Source organism: Ursus americanus, chromosome 16 (assembly GCF_024610735.1).
Source record: "Ursus americanus isolate L20-20 chromosome 16, mUrsAme1.1.p, whole genome shotgun sequence".
Taxonomy (NCBI): Eukaryota; Metazoa; Chordata; class Mammalia; order Carnivora; family Ursidae; genus Ursus; species Ursus americanus.
In genome coordinates, this window is record NC_142142.1 from 63,047,106 (window position 1) to 63,067,565 (window position 20,460).

Genomic DNA, 20,460 nt, shown 5'->3' on the forward strand with positions numbered 1-20,460 from the left:
GTCAGTTTCGGTCAGCTCTTCCTTCAGCATTGCTGGCCGAAACCTTGTAAGCAGGGTTCCAGGGACGGCAGGGATGACCAGGGGAAAGGAAAAAAAAAAAAAATGAGCCCCGCGTCCTCAAAGAGAATGCTTCCTAACCGTGGAGTGGGTGGGTGGAGAAAGGAAAGATAAATTGAGGATATGTTTAAAAGATTGGGAAGGAAAAATGAAGAGAAAAAAGAGAGAAGAAAAACAGAATATTCTTACAACCACTCATTACACTGTATGCATGTGTTAGCAGCTGTAAGCATGTCTGCAGGAATCCAAGTCAAAGGGAGCGAAATTGGGAGGATTTTGCAGATAAATTATATCTTACGATTATAGTAATTATTATCTAGGATATTAAATTATAATTGTAGGTTGTATGCGAACATAATACATAACGGTATGTAATATATAATATACATAATGCTATATCGTAACAACAAACACTATCCAGCACTTTCTATGTTCCAGGCACAGTGCCAAGCGTCTACACACACCATCTCGTTCAGTTCCTACAACTCGATGTAGAAAGTCTCCAGGGGCGCCTGGGTGGCTCAGTCGTTGAGCATCTGCCTTCGGCTCAGGGTGTGATCCCAGAGTCCTGGGGTCGAGCCCCGCATCAGGCTCCCTGCTCAGCGGGAAGCCTGCTTCTCCCTCTCCCACTCCCCCTGCTGGGTTCCCTTTCTCGCTGTCTCTCTGTCAAATAAATAAAATATTTAAAAAAAAAGAAAAAGAAAGAAAGTCTCCATATCCTCCCTTCATAATGAAGAAACTAAAGCTTAGAAAGGCTAACTTGGCCAAGACCACACAGCCATGGTGCCTCCTTATCTTGTATGTACTAAATAGTCAGAGAAATCTATACCTTAGTTAACTGAAACGTCCCATCACTATGTGGAAACAGACGTGTCCAAAAAGTAGGTGTTCTAAAAAGAGCTTGCCAGGACTACTCTTTTCTTACAAAAACATCACCTGTGTCTCAAACAAACCAACAACTCCTTCCTCCAATGGAGTGTTGCCCCCGTTTAGAATCTGGTTAATTGTAAGTGCTTTATAACTAGAGAATTGTTTGCTTTGAATTTGTCCCAGATTATTAGGGAAAGGGCTTCTAGAACAAAATAGAGGTTTTGTTTAACCATTCTCTGGGTCTTGAGAACGGTTTATTGACGGGAGAACTTTGGGGTCACAGAATGGAGAGGTCTGTGGCTCTGTTGTCTTAGAGACGGACATAACATTGTTTGAGCAGCTGGATGAATACAACATACATTTGTAATTGCCATGGACACCGGACGGGAAGGTCGGTGGTGGTCAGTCTCTACAGCCGTGTGGTTTGGGACCGCGTGTGGCGCGGGACCGCAAGGCTTTATTTATTCGTACTTCTTTGCAATCACTGCTACTCACATTGTACTTTATCCACAACTTTCCTTATCTAAAAACACAAATCTTCATATTCAGTGACTTCTCAATTCTACTAGAATCCTCTCTCCGAAGGTTTTCAAAGGACTGCATTTGCAGAATTTCCATATCTAATTTTTTCCATTCTTTAGGCAGAAGCATTAAGCATCGTAATGGGCCCTGAGGAGCCATAGAGTGAAAGGGCTGGAATCGAGTTATTTTAAGTCACTATTGTCAAGTTGATTTTAATTCAGGCCACAGCGTGAGTTTCGCGGAGTCCCACTCTGGCCTCCCACCACCACCGCAGGGCCCAGCTCCCTTGGTCTTCTTTGCGCTGCTCCTTCTGAGATGAACTATGTTCCAGCGCACTGACCGCTTCCGGAGCAGAAGGAAGGGCTCTGCTCCTCCGACAGCAAGATGAAGGATGTGTTGTTGCTGCTACGGGCCTGTCACCGGGTCCCCATTATTCTGACTCCATGTGCATGAGCAGGAAGCAGAAACTCCCACGTCAAGGGACAACCTGTAAAACCACCAGCCAACGCTTCTCCGCATTCTCGAGGCCACGTGAGTCCTTCCTTCTTTCTGTCCCTCATGTGGCCTCGAAAACATGGAGAATCTGGGGGAAGATGACAGCTGAATTCTTTGTACTATTTTTGCCACTTTTCTGTAAGCCTGAGATTATCTCAAAATGAAAAGTGTAAAAGGTAGGAAAAATTATGTAAGTAAGGAATTTTCAAAAGTGAAAAAATGAGGAAACAGAGGTGGAGGGAGGCCGGAATCCAGGGTAAATTCCTGATTTGGGTAGATGTTGGCATGAATGATACAATAAATACGTACCTACCAGCACGTCACTGGTGCTGATGACCATGACCCGTCTCCCAGGGTGCACGGGCCACATACCAGCCCTGCAGGATTCAGTCTGTCTCTCTGACGCACACGTGCGCACACATACACACACACACAGTGCACGCCTCTGCTTCACCCTCTCCCAGGCCACCTGGCATTTCCACAGTGGGGGACGTGGCCACACGTGACCCCAGCACCTCACATCTCCATCCGCAGGAAGAGCTCAGTCTCTAATCCTGAATTCAGTAAGCCTGGAAAACGGTCTCATTGTTTCGGCGGGGTCCCTGATGGGCCCCTTCCCGGGCCAGTTCAAGGTGGCTGGGAAAATGGGAGCCTGTTTCCCTGGGACGAGGTGACCCCGAGACAACGCATAGAAGCTGAGAGTATGTGGAGTGAACACTCAGTGACATGATTAAAGATGAACGCTAACATGAGAACTAGCGCCTCAGGGGATAAGGAAAAGGAAACGGACTGAGGAGGCTCCGAGCAGCCCGGGCCGTGGGTTTGGTACGTGTGACGCGGCGGACACGCTGGGCGAGGCCGCGGTAGCCGAGCCCGGGGACGGTAGATCTCTCTAGACCAAAGTGCCCAGCATTGTCTTGTTTCCACTGTGCACCGTGGGACAATTTTGAGACACTTATAAATTGAGAAAATAAAGAAATGCATGATTTAATTTCCCCCATTTAAGATGACTTGTTCCGCGTACGCTCCACATGCTGTCCCACTTCTGACCGGTGTCCCTGCTTCCTCCCGGAGCCAGAGCTACCGCGGCAGGCGCATTAGGTCCGACGACGCCCCTGCTCGGGAGGCCTGCAGTGCCCGTCAGTGACAGTCCCGCGTGGGTCTGCAGGGCCTCCCACGCCCCTCCTCGGTGACCCCCTCACCTCCACCCCTGCTCGCCTCCGTCCTTCCAGGGCAGCCCTTCTGTCAGTGCGGACCCAGTCCTGCCGTCCTGGGGCAGGAAGACCTCCAGTGGTTTCCCGTCACACACGCTAACGTCCAGGTGCCTTAGCCCCACAGTGCTGTTGCCCAGGGCACCATGCTCCCAGCCTTTCGAATAAACTCAGCAAGCCCTCAGAAGCCTCTGCTGCCCCCGTGGCTCCTCCCGTGGCTCCCCCCATGGCTGCCCCCCCGCCGTGGCTGCTGCAGAGTTGTCGGGAGCCGCTCTGCTCACCGTCTGCCTTCCGTGTCTTGCCCACCCTGGTCTAGCTCTAAGCCCTGGAGCCCTCTCAGTCCTGCCCCTCAGATCTTCAGCCTGGGTCAGATTCCCGGCCTGTGCCTTCATTGTCACCATCAAACTGCGGGTGAGAGGTGTCCTCCAACAGATAGGTCTCTGCCCGCCTTTTCTGCCCCATCTCCTGGTGCTGCCCCCAAATCACCTTGTGCATGAATTACCTTCGATTCCCTAGAACAGGTGCTCCTGGACATACCCTCATCCCGCGATCCCCTCAGCCCGGACCTCCTCCCTCCCTGCTCACCTGCACCATCCCTCCTGCTCCCATGAACCACCCTCCCGGGGGTCTGTACAGGGTCGAAACCCCATCCTGTAGAAAGCCCACCCTGACCCCTCTTTTCCCTTCTCCCATTCTCAACAGTCCAGGCACAAACAGACTTTCCCTCCTCTGCTCTCATTTGGACCTTTCAAGACCCCTATGATTCCACTAATTACACTGTGGGATACTTTGAGCTTACACCCGAATCTCTCCCTGGAGGCCCTAAGACCCCGGCAGGCAGGAACAAGTTTCTGTTTACCTCTTGTGCCTCCAGCACTAAGCCTGGTACCGGCATACAGAACAAATGCAGGAGTTTTCGTCCAGGTGAAGAACAGACAACAAATGAATAAGAGAATAATGCCACAGAGTCGATCACACACGTCTCTTGTTTCCCCAAATGCAAACTGAACTTAAAGGCACATCGATAAAGTCGCTCAAAATTCCACTTACTGTTTTTAAAAATGTGTGGTGGCATTAGAGGAAAATTTAAAGTTTTACCACCTCAACAGCACTGCTTTCAGCTCTGCTGGTTTCCTTCCAACTTTTCTGTGTACATATTTATGCTTTTCTTTAGCAGACATAACACCAAATTTGTCCAATTCTGTAGTTTGCTCTTTTGGTGAAAATTGTTCTTTTAATATTTTATGCATTGCTATCTTATTTCTTATGACTAAACTATATAATATTCATCTGCCACAACTTCTATAACCACTTCCCTATTTTCAGACACTTAGGCGGCTTCCAAGTTTTTGCTCTATGATTAGACATAAAATAAACATTTCTGTTTCTATCCTTGTAAATGACTTTCTTAGTGAAAATTCTTAGGGATGGAATATGACCCAAACAGTATAACCCCTTGTATGGCTCTTGGTACTTATGGCATCACTGCTTTTTAGAAGGAGTCTACCCACTTGCACAGTGAAGGCATGTTTCTGTCACAAAGAGTCCGTCCATATTGATCTAAGATCTTACTCCAGGTCCCCGGTCTTGTCACAGCAGACCTGAGCTCCTCGCACGTAAAAACTGCCTCAAAAACTAAAAAGTAACTGATGGTCAACAGATGAATTGAGTATGAATTAAGTGAAACAAGTGGATATGAATGAATGAACTTGACTATGAATTTATCGAAAAAATATATTGAATGTATATTGAATATAGTGAATATATCTATAGTTTATACATGCTTTCATTTATATTTAGGTATAAATATTTATAAATATAAGTTTGAAAGAATCCTCTAATCTAACTTGTCCACATACACCCTGAACCCGAGCGGACTGGCGGAACCCCACATAACACAACACGTTCCCAAGCGTCTCTGTCCTGTAGTCGGAGACTTCTGCAGGCAACTGCACAGACTCGTCCAACAGCTCATTTTACTACTAGCAGTGGCTAGATCGAAGGATTATTTGCGTCCGTCTCTCTAGCCATACTCATCTATGGTATAGATGGGTTTGTTTTCTTCCCGTCCCCTTCCCTCCCCCCTTCCCTACTGATGCAATAAGATTTTTCTCTATTTCAAAAAAAAGTTCTAAGCTTCAAAAAGTCATAATATAATTATAAAATATTACATGAATTACAAGTTAAATAAATGAACAATTTTTAGAAGTCCTGCATTCAACGTGGGGTGTATTTCCTGGAGGAGTCTGAAGGAAGGAGGGAGCCTGGGAGTGGGCTGAGGCTGGCTGGTGGCTTATTGCTAGAAGCCAGCCCCACGGTGGGGCATTCTTCCAGGTTGGGACTGGCCTCCTTGGAAATCCAGAAATTTAATCCCTTATGAAAGCTAGATTATTAGAGATTGAAATGTAAAAACCAGAATAACAACCGGCTTGTCTGCAGTGAGAAAGAGCATCACCAGTCAGGGAGCGAGGCCGTCTGCTTGGCCGTGTTCTGTGGGGTGAGACTCAACAGGAGCGCTAAGGAGCCCAGCGGCCTGCCTGCCAGCCACTGAGGTCCCCTGTGCGCCCGCACACTGTCCGCTCCCCGTAACTCCCAAGGGCACAGGCTTTGCGCTCCAGCAGGCCTGGAGTGCAAGATGGAGACATCACTTCTCTTGAAAAGCGAGGTGTCTTAAAGTTGAGTGAAAAATGTACATAAGGTAGTTAGTTCAATGCCTGGCATATGACATGGGTTTTAATAAACGTTCCGACACCTTAGGGGAATGCCACACACATTCGATTTCTTATGCGGGCTGATTTGAAATGTCTCTCTCTGAGGACAATCTTGGTTTCTTTTTCCTTGCTTTTATCATTCTCTCACTCATTCGGGCATATTCATCTGTGCAACAACTGTTCAGGACGTAGCTGCTTTGTCCCAGCCTCTGTTCCGAGTACTAGGGATGATGCAGTGGACAGAATAGAGCCCCGGTCCTCATGGAAATTACATTCTAGTGGTAAAGGACAGACAACAGACACACAACCTATAGCATGTCAGTGCATACATTTAATGACATAATGCTATACTTTTTCCCGCAACCGTTATCTTAATCAACGCTCAATTCAATGAACAATAGTGTCTTAAAAATAAGAAAATGTCATATTCATTTCTTATATTCATCACAATATTTCTGGAACATTTTTGCAATTCGTGGCAAAGAGAAATTCTGGAGTTTCCCATTTGTGACCTGGACTGAGCGCTAAGCACCCATTAGCCATTTTAATCGTCTCCACATCCTCCTGGTTTAGGATTTATCCTCCACGTCATGAAGCAGGAGGCTTCCCAGATTGTGGGGGACACTGTCCAGGTTTGGTTTTGATGTGTTCTTCGGCTGCCCAGCACAGAATTCCCCTCTGGGAGATACTCCCTAGTATGTATGGTTGGTGGTCTCCATGAACAGGTCCTGCCTCTTCGTACGGATGGACACCAAGTTACGGAGGTCCTCCAGCTTCTTGCTTCTGGACAGAGGGCGAGGGCGTGTGGCCGGCCCAACCACAGACCCTCCCACTGCACGCTGAGAGCTGAGGGAATGAGACAAGGACCGTGAGAACCAGGAGCCCGGCCGCAGCGGCCTCAACCGCTCAACAGGAAAACCATCCAGTGATAAGGGGCCAGGGCCCCAGCAACACACCGCTCTTGGTGACGGTTCCTACCACCCTTGGTCCTGCTGGTTCTCCCAGCCTGGTGCTCTAATTCTCTGAGCTACCTGATATTTTTTTCCAAAAAGGGGTGCCTGGGGGGCTCAGTCGGTGAAGTGTTTACCTTAGCTGAGGTCATGATCTCAGGGTCCTGGGATTGAGCCCCACATCGGGCTCCCTGCTCAGCGGGGAGTCTGCTTCTCCCTCTGCCTCTGTGTGCACGTGCTTTCTCTCAAATATATAAAATCTAAGGGAAAAAAAAAGTTTTCTTGTAAATTGGCCAGAACTGGATTTCACAGCTCAAAACCCCGACAGCTAACACTTAAGAAAGCTGGCCGAGTCAGTGTTTGATTCTAGGTCTAAATACAAAGTCCGTGCCTCTCATTGAAGGAAGACAAGCTGGTGGTCAGTTACTTATTCAACAATTACCCTCAGCCCACGGTCTGCATTGCAGCACCGGCCCAGAAATCCCAGCATGGGACCGAACCCAGCTGGGACCTGGCAAGAACCAGTCCTCCATGGAGCACTTGATTCCGTCACTTAAACCTTCTCCCTGTCCTAGCAGCGCGTGGAAACTTCCGTTTACGGTTTCTGGGAATTCTGCGGGATCCTCTGCTCGGAGGCTACTGGCCTCCTGTCCCTTGCAGATTGTTTTTCTGCAGACCAAAAATGGAATTTAGTGATTCTTCAAGTTCTTCCAGTGAGACTATCTTCTGTTGACCCTGAGTTCCTTACTGTCTTCCACTCCCTGGCTGCCTTTGGCTCAGGACCATCGCAAGGACCTGGAGCAATGATCTGGGGTGGAGATAAGCCAACAAGACTGTCGAGTGCAAGAGTTCGCAGGCCTCCGTCCTTGTTTTACTCCTGCTGCTCTGAGGGTGTGGGAGCAGAGCCGCAGGGAACAGGGAAGTGTGCAAATGCAAATTTTGAAATCGTTTCCTGTCCTCAGACCAAACGTGGCCAGGAGTACATGCTGTACATTCGTTCGTTCGTTTCTAAAACAAGCTTTGTTGGGACTTTTGTACCACTCAGTTTTGGAGGACCTTCCAATTCAGTGAGTTGGACAAGTCTCGCAGGCCTCTGATTTTCCTTCTGTTTTACAGCAGAGTCTCAGAGCACAAGGCAGAGACGGTGTTCACGCATGCAACGAATACTCGTCGAGGACCCGGGGCTGCTCACTAGACCCCACACACAGCTGCTCCCTCCCGTGCAGGACAGTGTATCCGAACGCACCTGAGCGAGGGGCGGGGGGCGGTGGGGAGAGATCACTACGGGAATAACCTTGAATCTAGTCTAAGTCAGAAGGCCAGTCAGTTACACATTTTCATGACTTAACAAGTATTACCATAAATTATTTGCAACAAACTTCACAAATGACATTCAAATACGCGGTCTGTCACCACTAAACACTGCTCTGGAAGGCGAGGGTAGTACTCAATGCTTTCTGTGCCTGCGGTCTTCTTGGCATTTTTTATACTTTTTCTTCATTTCACCCCAGCCACCACGATGCTATTTGCTCAACTAATACAGCGTTTTTCAACTTTAGTGTATCAGAATTACCCAGAGGGCTTCTGAAAACACAGACCACTGGGCCCCATTCAGTGAGTCTGGGTGGGGCCTGAGAATTGGCTTTTCTAACAAGTTCCCAGGTTACAGTGATGCCACGGGTCCAGGAACCACACTTTGGGAACCACTGATCGAGTCATCCATTCATCCATTTGAACGGCATTGCTTCAAACCTGCCAGGAGCCTGGCCCCTCAGTCAAGAGTTAAGTCAAACATGGTTTTGTAGGAGCTGGTGTCCCCTGAGCAGTCTGCAGAGGGCTTTCTTATGGCCTGATTTACTCCTTTATGACAATCCAACAAAGAGGTATCTTTCCCCCCGTTTTACAGATGAAAATACCACAGCTGAAAGAGACTGAGTGACCTGCCCCAAGTCCTGCTGACAGTTGTCAGAACGCGGATTTGAATCTATGTCTGCTGGATGCAAGCGGCCCAAGCGGCCACCAGACACCACACTACAGGCTGCTCCTCCTGCAACCCTGAGGAGCTCACACACGGTATTGCTGCCAGTCTTTTGCAGATTAAACACACACTACACACAAAACTGATGTTCAGAGAGGTTAAATAACCTGCCCAAAGTCACACAGCGAGCAAGTATCTTAAAACTGAATGTCACTTCGTCTGATGCCAAAGTGCTTTCCCACCAAAGAAACCATTTCTCCACGCTGTCTCTAGCTCGCGATCTATCTTAATCAGAGCCAGGAGGAAGACTGTGACCCCAGTTAGCCAGAGCGCCAGGGAGCGGGGAGTTCTGTGCAACGTGTCTGTTAACGAAGACGCATCTCGTGCCTTAACTTACTCAGGGTGTTCTGACAGCTGTCAGGCTACTTCCACCCTAAGTCAGCACACTCTAATGCGATGTTTCCCTGACGATTCAGGATCCTGCGTGCCCAGAACCATCAGCAGGAATAGGGCTCCTTACTGAGAAATGCCCGAGGGGTTGCAGAGAGTGCTGGCGGCCCATCGAATTTTAGGGGGAGGGGGCCGGATTACCAAGGAGGAATTAAACTGTATTCTAATCATTGACCTCTTCTGTCCTCAGAACGGAGAAAGGCCCCCACACTGAGACTCCTCAAATGTTTCCATTGGATTGGGTTAAAATTAATCAAGTTTACCCCAATTTGTGTAAGCAGCTGACAAACTTCATTAAAACTCAGTGTTTTTCCGCCTTTGTGACTTGGTAAATCGCAGGGAATGAAGCCTACCCCGACTCCCGTGTACCCTGGTGTTACCCCGTCATCAGGGAGAGAAACGAGCTGTATAATTACCTTTCGAGACATGAATCATCCTTGCTCCGAGGGCCCAGACCCGTTTGATGCTATAAAAGAGCTCGGGGTCGGAGCGCTTGCACACGGTCGCCTCGCCCCGGGCTCATACAATCCCCAAGCCGCCCCGAGGAGATGAAGGTGCTCCCCGCGTCGGGCCTGGCTGTGCTGCTTATCGCGGCGCTCAAGTTCTCCACCGCGGCCCCCTCCCTGTTTGCAGCCACCCCCGGGACCGCACGGAACAACTTCCACCTCGCACAGGTTTGTGAATCTTTACACAATTCCTCCTCCCGCCCCGGAAAACCTGCACGGGTATAACGGGAAAACACGGAACAATCCGTTACTGTTCTAGACCACCTCCTGAGCACCCCGGAGCCGAGGAGAGACTACCTCCTGGTCGGCTGAGATCCAGTCTGGTGCACACGGGGGGTTACGCGAGGCACGACCAAACGGACGCGCCTCCAGGTAGCTCGCTTCCTACAGAAATTGAAGCGACTTCCCAAACCCCACCAAGACAGAAAGACCAAGTACTGGAGGAATCATGTCGGGGGAAATAGGGCAGAAAAATAAACCCCGAGGTGTCAGTTCCGCACAGGTGAGGTAGGCTGTCGATGTAGCGACAAGCTTCCTGGCGGCCACCAGAAAGATTTCCTGGTTCACACGTTAGAAAACGGCTCCGGCGTTGGGCGCAAACTTGGTCAAAATCTCAAGTGAAGCGTTTGTCCTGGGCGCCTCCCCGCTCCGCCGTGAGAGCCTTTCCTCTCTAGAGCTTGTTCCCAGGGACCTGATTTACCGACACTTTCTGTATTTTCCTCTTTGAAGATCTCTCGGAAATGGTTGGAAAGGATGTGATACAAATCATGTTAGAATTTTTGCAACAATTATGTGACTCCACGTGATTCAATGTTTATTTGCTTCCAAGCGGTTTTTGCATTTAAGGGAAGGTGGCGATCTGTCATTCTAAAGAAACATCTCTAGGGACGGGCGCTGGGCTGGCTCAGTAGGCAGAGCGGGTGGCTCTTGATCTCGGGGTTGTGGGTTCAAGCCCACGCTGGGTGTAGGGATTACTTTAAAATCTCGGGGAGGGGAAATGTGTAACGATGGAACTCCCAACATTAGCGGGCGTGTGTGGATGTCTTTGGGCCAGATGTGTCTTTGATCACAGATGTCTTTGGGCCAGGACCTTTCCATTGTCCATCGAATGGGAACACGTCTGTGATTGCCAACCGTGCCTCAGGGGCTTTCCTGCCCGCCACGCCACCCCTGTGCACGTGCACACACCAACTGTTTGCACTCCCATCCATCCTAATTAGTCAGCCCCCCACCACGCCAGTCATCAACATTTTAACATCAGCCCTGCTTATAAACAAGGTAGTGGATGCCGAGAACAGAGCCGTTCCCCTGAGCTTCCTGGGACTGGAGCCCACTGTTAGCTAAACTAAATTCAAGATAAGGTACCTCAGAATTCCGGGGCCTATTTCAAAGTGTTTCGCTGGTACCACGTAGCTTTGGGTCCCTTCTCCCCAGCGTACTTTTCCCTCACCGACCGTCATGCCCCACTGATTCAGAAACTAGGGTCGTGTGACCTCCGGGAGGAGGGGGATCCGAGGCCAGAACCGACGTGAGGGAGTCGAAGACCGTGATTCTAGTCCTGGCGCAGACAAACGACGCTCATCGGGCCAAACCAGCCACGCATATCCGTCCACATGTCATCTGCTTCTGTACCACGGCAGCGGAATACCGCAGAACCGAAAATACTCACTATCGGCCCTTCACAGATAAACATAGCTGAGCCCTGAGCAGTCCGTGCAGGAATGAGACCAGAGGGCCTCGGGGAAAGATAGGCTTGCTAGGAGTATTTGGGAAGAATGAAGTGGCCTTGGGAGGCTGGGGGTCCCTCGCGACTTCCGCTCCAAAACAAGTCTGCTCTCCTCAGGCTCCCTTACGACGTCCTCTCAGAAAGACCCTCGTCCAAGGACCAGAGAAACCTGGCGAACAGCACGTCTCCTGCCACAGCCCGAGGCACCAGCCCTGGGCAGGGAGAAGGCACCCTCTTTAGCAGGCTAGCGTGATCCGGGCAAACGTCTGAAGTGGGTCCCAGTGACTGGGAAGAATTCACGTCCTACCTTGTGGTTTATAGAAATACAGCAGCTCCCCCTTACCTGCTGTGCACGGCTTCAGTTGCGCACGGTCACTCCTGGTGGGAAAGTGAAAGACCCCCCCTTCTGACAAGAGGGTTCGCTAGCAGCCCGACGCCCCGTCACCACGCCCACATCGTTCACCTCGCTCCATTTCATCCCTCACGCCAACCCCACGAGTTGGAGTGCAGAGCCCACTGTCACATAACTCTCGTCACGGTATAGCGTTACAATTGTTCGTTACTACTAGTCATTGGGGTCGATCCCTCGTTGGGCCCCATCTGCAGTTCACCTGTATCGTGGGTGTGTACGTGTGGGAGGATCAGTACTGATAGGATTCGCTTCTATCTGCGGCTTCAGGCACCACTGGAGCTTCGGATCGTAGCTCTGTGGATGCGGGGGGACTTCCGTCTGTAACAACCTTACAGTGCAGCCGATGAGACACTACGAAAGTACGCGGGGGAAGTGCTTCCGGGCAACCGTGGTCCACGGAAGGCTTCCTGCCGTATGTGCTAGTACCGTTAAGTCCTGGAGAAACGCCAGTGAACAAAACAAGTCCAATCCCTGTTCTCGGGCACTTACGTAGGGATAATGGGAATGGGGGGGGGTGCCAGGAGGAGATCAACAAGTAGTCAATCAACAAGCGTCCAAGATTATTTCAAAGCATTAAGTGATATTGGGGGAAAAGATGAGCCACGATGATAGTGACTGGGGGACAGCGGGGGACATTGTCACCTGAGGAGTCCAGGAAGGCTCTTCTGTGACGTTTGAGGTGAACCTGAACTACATGAAAGAGCCGGTCACATGACTATCTGGCCGGTCACGTGACGATCTGGGGTGAAGGAGCCTGGGGGCCGCATCAGGCTGGTGGCAGGCGCTGGGAGACCACGCGCAGTGGGCCTGGCCGGGTCCCAGAGCCAGGTGGCCAGTAGACCAGGGAGGCCTGGGAACTGGGGTCAATATAAGTAGCTGCCACAGGACCCTCTTCTTTCCACAGAGAATGGATTATTTCTTGCGCCTGGAAACACCAGACAGGCAAGATTTTCAAATGCCATATGGCACAACACTCTACACTTAAAGGATGAGCGGATTTTTAGTTGACTGACTTAATGCCCACTTGCATCTTCTAAATTCGGTTTTGCTGATGAGCATAAAGGCTTTGAAAACAATGGACTAATAAAATGCTTAGTGTCTTTTATTCTGTTTTTGTTTGCTCTTAAAAACCAGTGATATTGGGGCACCTGAGTGGCTCAGTCAGTTAAGTATCTGCCTTCAGCTCGGGTCATGATCCCAGGGTCCTATCAGGCTACTTGCTCAGTGGGGACCTGCTTCTCCCTCTGCCCCTGCTTGTGCTCTCTCTCTCTGGCAAATAAATAGATAAAATCTTTAAAAAAAAAAAAAAAAGAAAAGGAAAAAACCCAGTAATATCAAAAGAACATTTAAAACAACATTTAACAGTTTGTTAAATTGTCCTTTAAAATAATATAAATTTTCATTATCACATTATTATGAACTTATAATTAAAGATAATTAAAAATTAAAATTGAAAGCTTCCAAATACAGACTGTTAAATTCAGGTGTTTTTACTACCATTTTAGTTTCTGTGCATGAAGAGATTTTTTTAAATTATTATGTTTGGTTCCTAACTTTATCACTGATTATTATTGCATAAGAAAATTTTGATTTTTATACTGTTTTCAAAAACATCACCTTAAGGAGTTACACATATTCCAGAATATAAGTGAGTTATAATTTATTGAGTTGCTTCCTTTGCTGGACCCATGGATTATTTCCATATGAACAGTGTTGCTGTGAATATTTCCCTACAGCAGCCTGAGCTAAAGGATGATGTTTTCAGCACAGATTCCGGAATTAATACGTGAAAGGTGCACACAGTTAAAGTCTTCTGTACCCTGAAAAGCATTCTCACACTGAGGACCTCCCTGGATTCTGACGCAGCTGTGGTCCATAGAATAAGCTCCAGCCTAGCGTTGTAGGTGAACGCACGGAAAACCCAAGACACGAAGGGCGTTGCCGAACTTGTTAGAAGCTGGGATTCCTCACCCAGCATCCCAAGTCCTCACGATTCCCTCTTTGCGACTCAGCCCAAACAGAAGGAAATGTGGAAGAAACCCTATCGTGAACTCTCCCGTGTTTTGAAGCACATACGAGTTTTAAGTTCTTAATTCTCAAGAAGGATGCCAGGAACGCGCACTGAACAAAGAGCTGGAGCTGGGGAGCCCGGCCATGCAGCCTCCATTATTTTACTCTCTCCGGTGCTGAAAGAGAGCAGAGAGAGTAACCCCGAGAGCCAACTCTAAAATCCTGTCATTTGAACAACGGGGGAGTGGGAAAGGTGGGGAGCAAATAGGACAGTTCTGGGGGGGCATAAACCCTTTGACCCCCAGGGCCAACAGTGCCCAGAGTTGAGCCAACAACACCCAAGTGTTGGAATTAACACAAACGCAACATCTAAGTGCCTCCCTGAACATCTGGAGTCTGGAAAGATTCGAAAACCTTGTCCATAAATTTGGCAAGAAAGTTCCCAGAACAACTTGGGCCCTGAGTACTCAGAACACCTGATAAGTCTTCAAAGAGGCAAACTTGCATATTTTACCTAAAGAAAAAGAGCCCAAAGGTTAACTGAACAAGTACTCTGAGCCCAGAACTGTGTCAGGTACTGTTTTAATCCTATCTTTCATGGATAAACCTTTTGAGCTGCAAGTCTGACATCTTCTGCATATGTTAAAGAAAAAAACATTGTAGAATCATATATGTTCAAGTAGAAACGTTATAAAACATGGGTAACCAAAAAGAATCATTCTCAATAGCATCACTACGATAAAACCACTGTTCATTCCTTCATCTGTGTCTCTCAAGACACTTGGCTATGACTCTGGGCTGGGGCGAGGGTGAGGGCATGAGGCAGAACTGGACCCCATTTTTATTTAAAGTATCAATGTTTTGCTCATCATGGATTTCTTTGCATTAATTTTTATTTTCTTAATGTTGCATTAAGTATTATTACCCTTGATTACTGAGTTTTGGGCGATCCCTGTCTTCCTCACCCTGGTCCAGGTTTGTGAGCATTTACCTGTGTGCGTCCGTATGCACACACTTTTCTTTACAAACGTGGCTGATTCTGTAAGGATACTTGTAAATCTCTTTCCACGTAAGATATCATGAGCATCTTCTCGTATGACCGTATTTTGTAAACGAAAATTAGAACACAGCATGTGCCACGCATAACCTAACACGGGAACACAACCCTTGAAATCCAAACTGCTCAGCTACGGAGCCTCCGGTCTTCTGCACCGAGCTTACCTCCGAAAGAGCGTAATTCAGACTCACTGTGAGCACTGTGTTCTCACAGCATCAACTCGAGCAAAGAGGAGAGGCTCTGAAAACGTCATCGTGCAAAAAAGATCAGAAACATAAAATGCTTACTTGCAGAGATGGGAATGGAACCGCATGGCCGCTGCTGTTTCCAGAGCCCCTCGCCGGCTCCAGGGCTGGGGCTCCACGCGGCCCCCTTCTCATCCTCTTGGGTCCTTGTCCTGTTAAGATTCTCACAAGGAACCACCACCAGGGAACTGAGTTTCCCCGGCCAGCAGGGTGGGGGGTGAGGATCGGCTGACCCCCCAGGAGCACATCTTACTCCTTTTAATTGTTTCCCGAACTGCAGTCCACGTTCACAGCAGAAAACTCTGGGATCTAGGAAAGGACGAAAAATAAGTCGTCACCCACAGTATTCCAGCCCAGAGGTAAACAAGCTCACTCAGACCCGTTTCTTTCCTTATTGATGTTACTTGAGTTCATACAAATTACATGTGTAGGTTAATTACCAATATATCAATTGCCCGATTTTCAAGGTTAATTTGCGTATTAACCTTATATTAATATACATATATAACAAACAGAAGCATAATATGTACACGTATACAGGGTCTGACTTATTTTTGAAATTATGATTATAATCTGTATAAAGCTTACCTCTGCATTGTCATTACACTGAGTGCCTTATTCCGTGCCATTAAATATCTTTCAGAAATGGGACCTTCGAGGCCTAGTATTACTTCATATGAATGTGTAACACTATACCCAACAAATCTGCTATTGTTAGACAGTAAGGTTGCTTTCAGTGCTTTATTATTTCTGTATATAAATATGTACATATAACAGAAATCCTACCCATAATTTATATAGAATATAACTAAACATATAGTTAATGTGATAGTTATATGCACTAAATAAATACCTCTTGTATAACATATAAATATAAAATTTCACATAAAATAAAACATACACTAAATCTTCAGCTGCTCTGTGTTTCCCTGAAATGCGGTGGCGGTTGAAACCCCTGGGCCAGCAGTGGGCTCTGGCTCTCACCCCACGTGGGAAGTCCTAGAAAAGTGTCTTGAACGATGAATGTAGAGGTTTTGAGCCTTAATGTGCACATGAACAGCTTGTAATCTGTGGGTAATTTTACTTGCCTCGGGGGACAAAGGGCCAGTCATGGAAGGCTGCCCTGGGAAGGCAGGTTCAAGGCCACGCTCTGCTCACTGAGAGATGGAAAACCAGCAGGGAAACGGACGGGCCGCCTGCCTTCGTCTATGATGAGAGGTTGCTGACAGACGGCCTCCGAGCGTTAAAAACGTACCACTCTCGTGTGATGTACCAGGAAAACATGGCACCAGTGACTGCCTTCTTGGGAAATAGAATAGTCTTAGTTTTGAAAACTGAGTAAAGATTTCAATGACAAATAAATGCTCTGTGGGGAAAGTGTTCACATTCATTTCCTTCCATTATTTTTTCCTCTTATAATAACTAGTCCTTATAGGAAAACTATAAAATGCAAGTGAGTAAAAAAAGAAACTGTACGATCCCCACGACCCAGCTTAACCATTGTTAATAACGTGGCATCTATCTGTCCGGGCTTTATCTAGGCGAATTTATCTGATTTTTTTCAAAGATGGGAATATGCGGTCCATGCCATTTTTAGCTTGTCGAGAATATTGTCCCTTTTCTAACCCAAGCATGAGTCTCTCCCAGAGACCGTGCCGCAGACATGTCAGCCTGCCTCTCCGTTCCAGGCCTATCTTGACAAGTATTACACCAGGAAGGCAGGGCCCCAGGTCGGCGAGATGGGGGCGCCAGGAGGCAGAGCCCTGGTCAAGAAGATCAAGGAGCTGCAAGCCTTCTTCGGCCTCCGCGTCACCGGGAAGTTAGACCGGCGCACGATGGATGTCATCAAGAGGCCTCGCTGTGGAGTTCCCGACGTGGCAAACTATCGCCTCTTCCCAGGTGAACCCAAATGGAAAAAAAATACTTTGACATACAGGTAATGAGATGGAGTCTTTCCAAAGTCAGAGAGAAACACCCTCTCTCCTTTTCTTCTCTTTTAGAAAAAATATCTTCCTTCCGATCTGTATGAGAGTCCTGACTCATCACAACCATAAGGAAGGCTTTTTAGGGCTAAGCTGTGGACAGTGACATTGGAGGACTCGATCCAAAATAGGACCTCGTGGTCATCCTAATGGCTGGCCACTTCTGGCACCACAATTTTATCAGAGACAACACACTTGTCTTTAAAGAAAAATACTCTAGTTTAAGATTAATAACCTGACAGTACCAACCAGTTTTCTTAAAACAAGTTCCTCAATCAGAAGGAAACAAGAAAACTCACCGAATAAGAAAGCAATTTTTTTATTAATTTCAAAAATAGTTTATTGATGATTTATTAATGCCTACTATAGACATTTGATTTTGGAGATACAAAAGTGAGTCAATCCCATTCCCTGACCCTTGCAGACCTTTTCGGGAGACACACAAGCAAACAGATCCCTGGGACAGGTGCGAGCCTGCAGGTCTAAGCAGAGAACTGTGGTGGCACCTAGAGGGAGCTCAGGACCCACTGCTAGGCCAACTGGCCTCCTTTCCGGGGGTCCTCTCCACCTGCAGGTCCGCTTGGAGGCAGGTGGACCCTGCTCCACGCCTGGGCCTTGCACCTGCTGGACAGACGTGTCCTTGCAAACGAGCGGCCTGCACCTGCATTTTTCCCCCGGCATGGCGACCGGAGAGGGTTTCCCCAGTACAAGAGGAGTCCGTGCAGATAGGGGCGTGCAGTGGGGTGGTCCATGGGCAGGTGCCGCCCAGGGCAGCGGAGAGCCAGGCCAGGCGTGGGGCCAGATTTTGTTCTTAGGATGAGCACATCTGGCCGATACCTGGGGACGGGGCGAGGCCGGGTGTTCCAACAGTCCCCGCAGGGCTGTGCCAGGGCTGGCTCCTCACGGCTCACAGAAGCCCGTCTTCAGACTGGCGGGAATTTTGCACCCAGTTGTTAGGGGCAAGCTGGTTGCCAAACAGAGCCATTATTAAAAATTAAGCTCTACATACCTGCAATTAAATAAATTGTATTTATATACCCATTATTATATATTACACTGTGGGTGTCATATAGAATTAAAAATAAAAGGTGATCAGACGCTGCTTCCGGGTCCCTGTCCCACACGTTACTACTGTCTGTTCACGAGGCCGTTCACGTTTTTACCCCAGGATGGGAGTAGCGTACTGCCAACCCTTCGCACGGGGTGACCGGTTGCTGGCTTGAAACTATCGCCAGTGAGACCGTTTACAGTATGGAAATAAGCAAAGCTCTCAAATGAGAAATTTTGGTCACGGAACCTGCTGTTAAAGGGCACCCCAGCTGGAGTCCACACGGTGGCGCTCTGAACACAGTTATCGCTCTGCTCACGCCAAAGCCACCAAAACCAAAACATTTGGGAAAGAACCGCCCTGTAAGGAGTTGAACAGGACAAATGTGTCTCAGTCCTTGAAGCCTTTCCCTTCATTTTCTTAAAGCGTATCACAGAATTTCAGCCTGTGACTACGCAGAGACGAGGGGACGCGATCGGGCTGCTTGGACACTCAGAGAAGTGTATTATTTGGCAGTTTTCCCCGGACGTCCCAAACCCACCCCCCCAGCAGCTCCCCCGCCCCAGAAAGCAAGCCAGCAAGCATGGAACTCACTAGAGGCTGTCCGCGTATGCTGTGCGGGTGTGGGCCTCAGAGGAACCTGTTCTAACAGAATCCGGAGGACTGACAGAGAGGGAATACAGCTTGGAGCTTATGTGCAGATGTGGGGAGTCAGAACTGGGCTCCAGTCCTGACTAATCATAAAATGCGCAGTGTCATTACCTCTGAAGCCTGTGGTGAAGACGGGACAGGCCCGGGCCCGTGTCTAGCGGAGTGTGTGCTCCCGGGGTGTCTACTGTTCCCCTCTTGTCTCAGGGGTCTCCAGGTACGGACTCATCTCCGTGCTCCTTCCCTCTCCACGGAGGGTCAGTGTTTGCCGTACCCCCTGTGGGACCCGGCCCCTTCCCTTTGGGCCCCCAGGATTGCCCCGGGTGGTTCCTGGTGGAGACAGCCCACCTCCATCAGAATAACCCAAGATACCTGCTGAAATGCAGGTCTACGGGTCGCACCTGTGTGTTTTTACCCAGCTTCTCAGGTAGTCCTTGCAGGTGCTAGAACCACCGCCACCCAGAAGGCCTGAAACACCACTAGCTTTTATTCAGTAGTTCATCCGTGTATCGAGTGTTTGCTAAGCACCTACGATGGCGAGCGATGGATGAGGAGCTGGAGAAACAAAGCAGTCAGGTGTCTGCTCCCCGGGTTGGCTCTCGCTCCACATCCGGGATGCCCGCTGCACCTGAGGTCCTGCTGAGGTCCCGCCGAGGTCCCCAGGGCAGCTCTCTCCCCCTGCCCTCCCTCCTCTTGTCAGGAAGCCCCAGCCCGTGCAGTCTGGGACAGTGCGTCCTACAGAACCACCCATCCTCTCCACCCACGGCTCATCCCCGACGCTCTCCACTGTTCTGCCTTCAGAGGCCCTTGTCACACCAGGACCTCAGGAAAGCTAGCGCTTCCTCTTTAGATACGCATTAGTTTAAGCACAAACATCCCCCCCACTGAGGGAAATCCCGAAGGCCTTTGAATAAGAATGTGCAAAACCTCCAAACTCAGTGTTTTTATTTTTTACCATTGAAAATTTTCAGTCCCTTTTGGGGAAGAAGAGGTCCTTTCTCCTTTAAAACCATTTGAGGGGAAATGGGCTCTTGTTACTTGGAAATAACACCAGGTTATCCTCTTTTAAAACTCGGGATAATCAAAGAGCCGTGAGAGCCAAACCGCTTCAGCGGCCGGTGATTTCCCTGTTGCCCCGCACGTTGCAGTAACGTAGCAAATAGGGAAGCAACACGAGCAGCCCTGTTCGGGAGGAAAGCACCTCCACGGCAGGTCCGCGTCCAACCTTCCGAGTGTTGCTAGCACCTCGGCAGACGGCTGGCCTTGCGGACTCGGAGCGCCCACTGAGGGGAGCGTGTTCCCTCTGCGCCCGCAGGATATCCAAATACACGCCTTCCATGGCCCCCGCGGAGGTGGACAAGGCGGTGGAGATGGCCTTGCAGGCCTGGAGCAGCGCCGTCCCGCTGGGCTTCGTCAGAGTGAACACGGGGGAAGCGGACATCATGATCTCCTTTGAAACGGGAGGTACTGTGGCTCTTCCTGGTTTCCTCCCCGTCCACGGGAGACACGTCCCAACGTCCTCCCTCCTACACCTTTAATGCGAGGGATCAGTGATCCTCTCCCACACGCGGTGTGAGGGGCA

At 49.0% G+C, this 20,460-nt stretch overlaps 1 protein-coding gene across 1 annotated transcript in view; it reads left to right on the plus strand.

Annotated features, from left to right (window-relative positions):
* Positions 1 to 9,792: 9,792 nt before the first annotated feature.
* MMP20 (matrix metallopeptidase 20) overlaps positions 9,793 to 20,460 on the plus strand; it is a 46,782-nt gene continuing 36,114 nt past the window's right edge. Inside the window, exons 1-3 of the mRNA XM_045797512.2 lie at positions 9,793 to 9,918; positions 16,889 to 17,136; positions 20,194 to 20,342. Coding sequence (XP_045653468.2) covers positions 9,793 to 9,918; positions 16,889 to 17,136; positions 20,194 to 20,342 — 523 coding nt within the window. The remainder of the gene's footprint in view (positions 9,919 to 16,888; positions 17,137 to 20,193; positions 20,343 to 20,460) is intronic.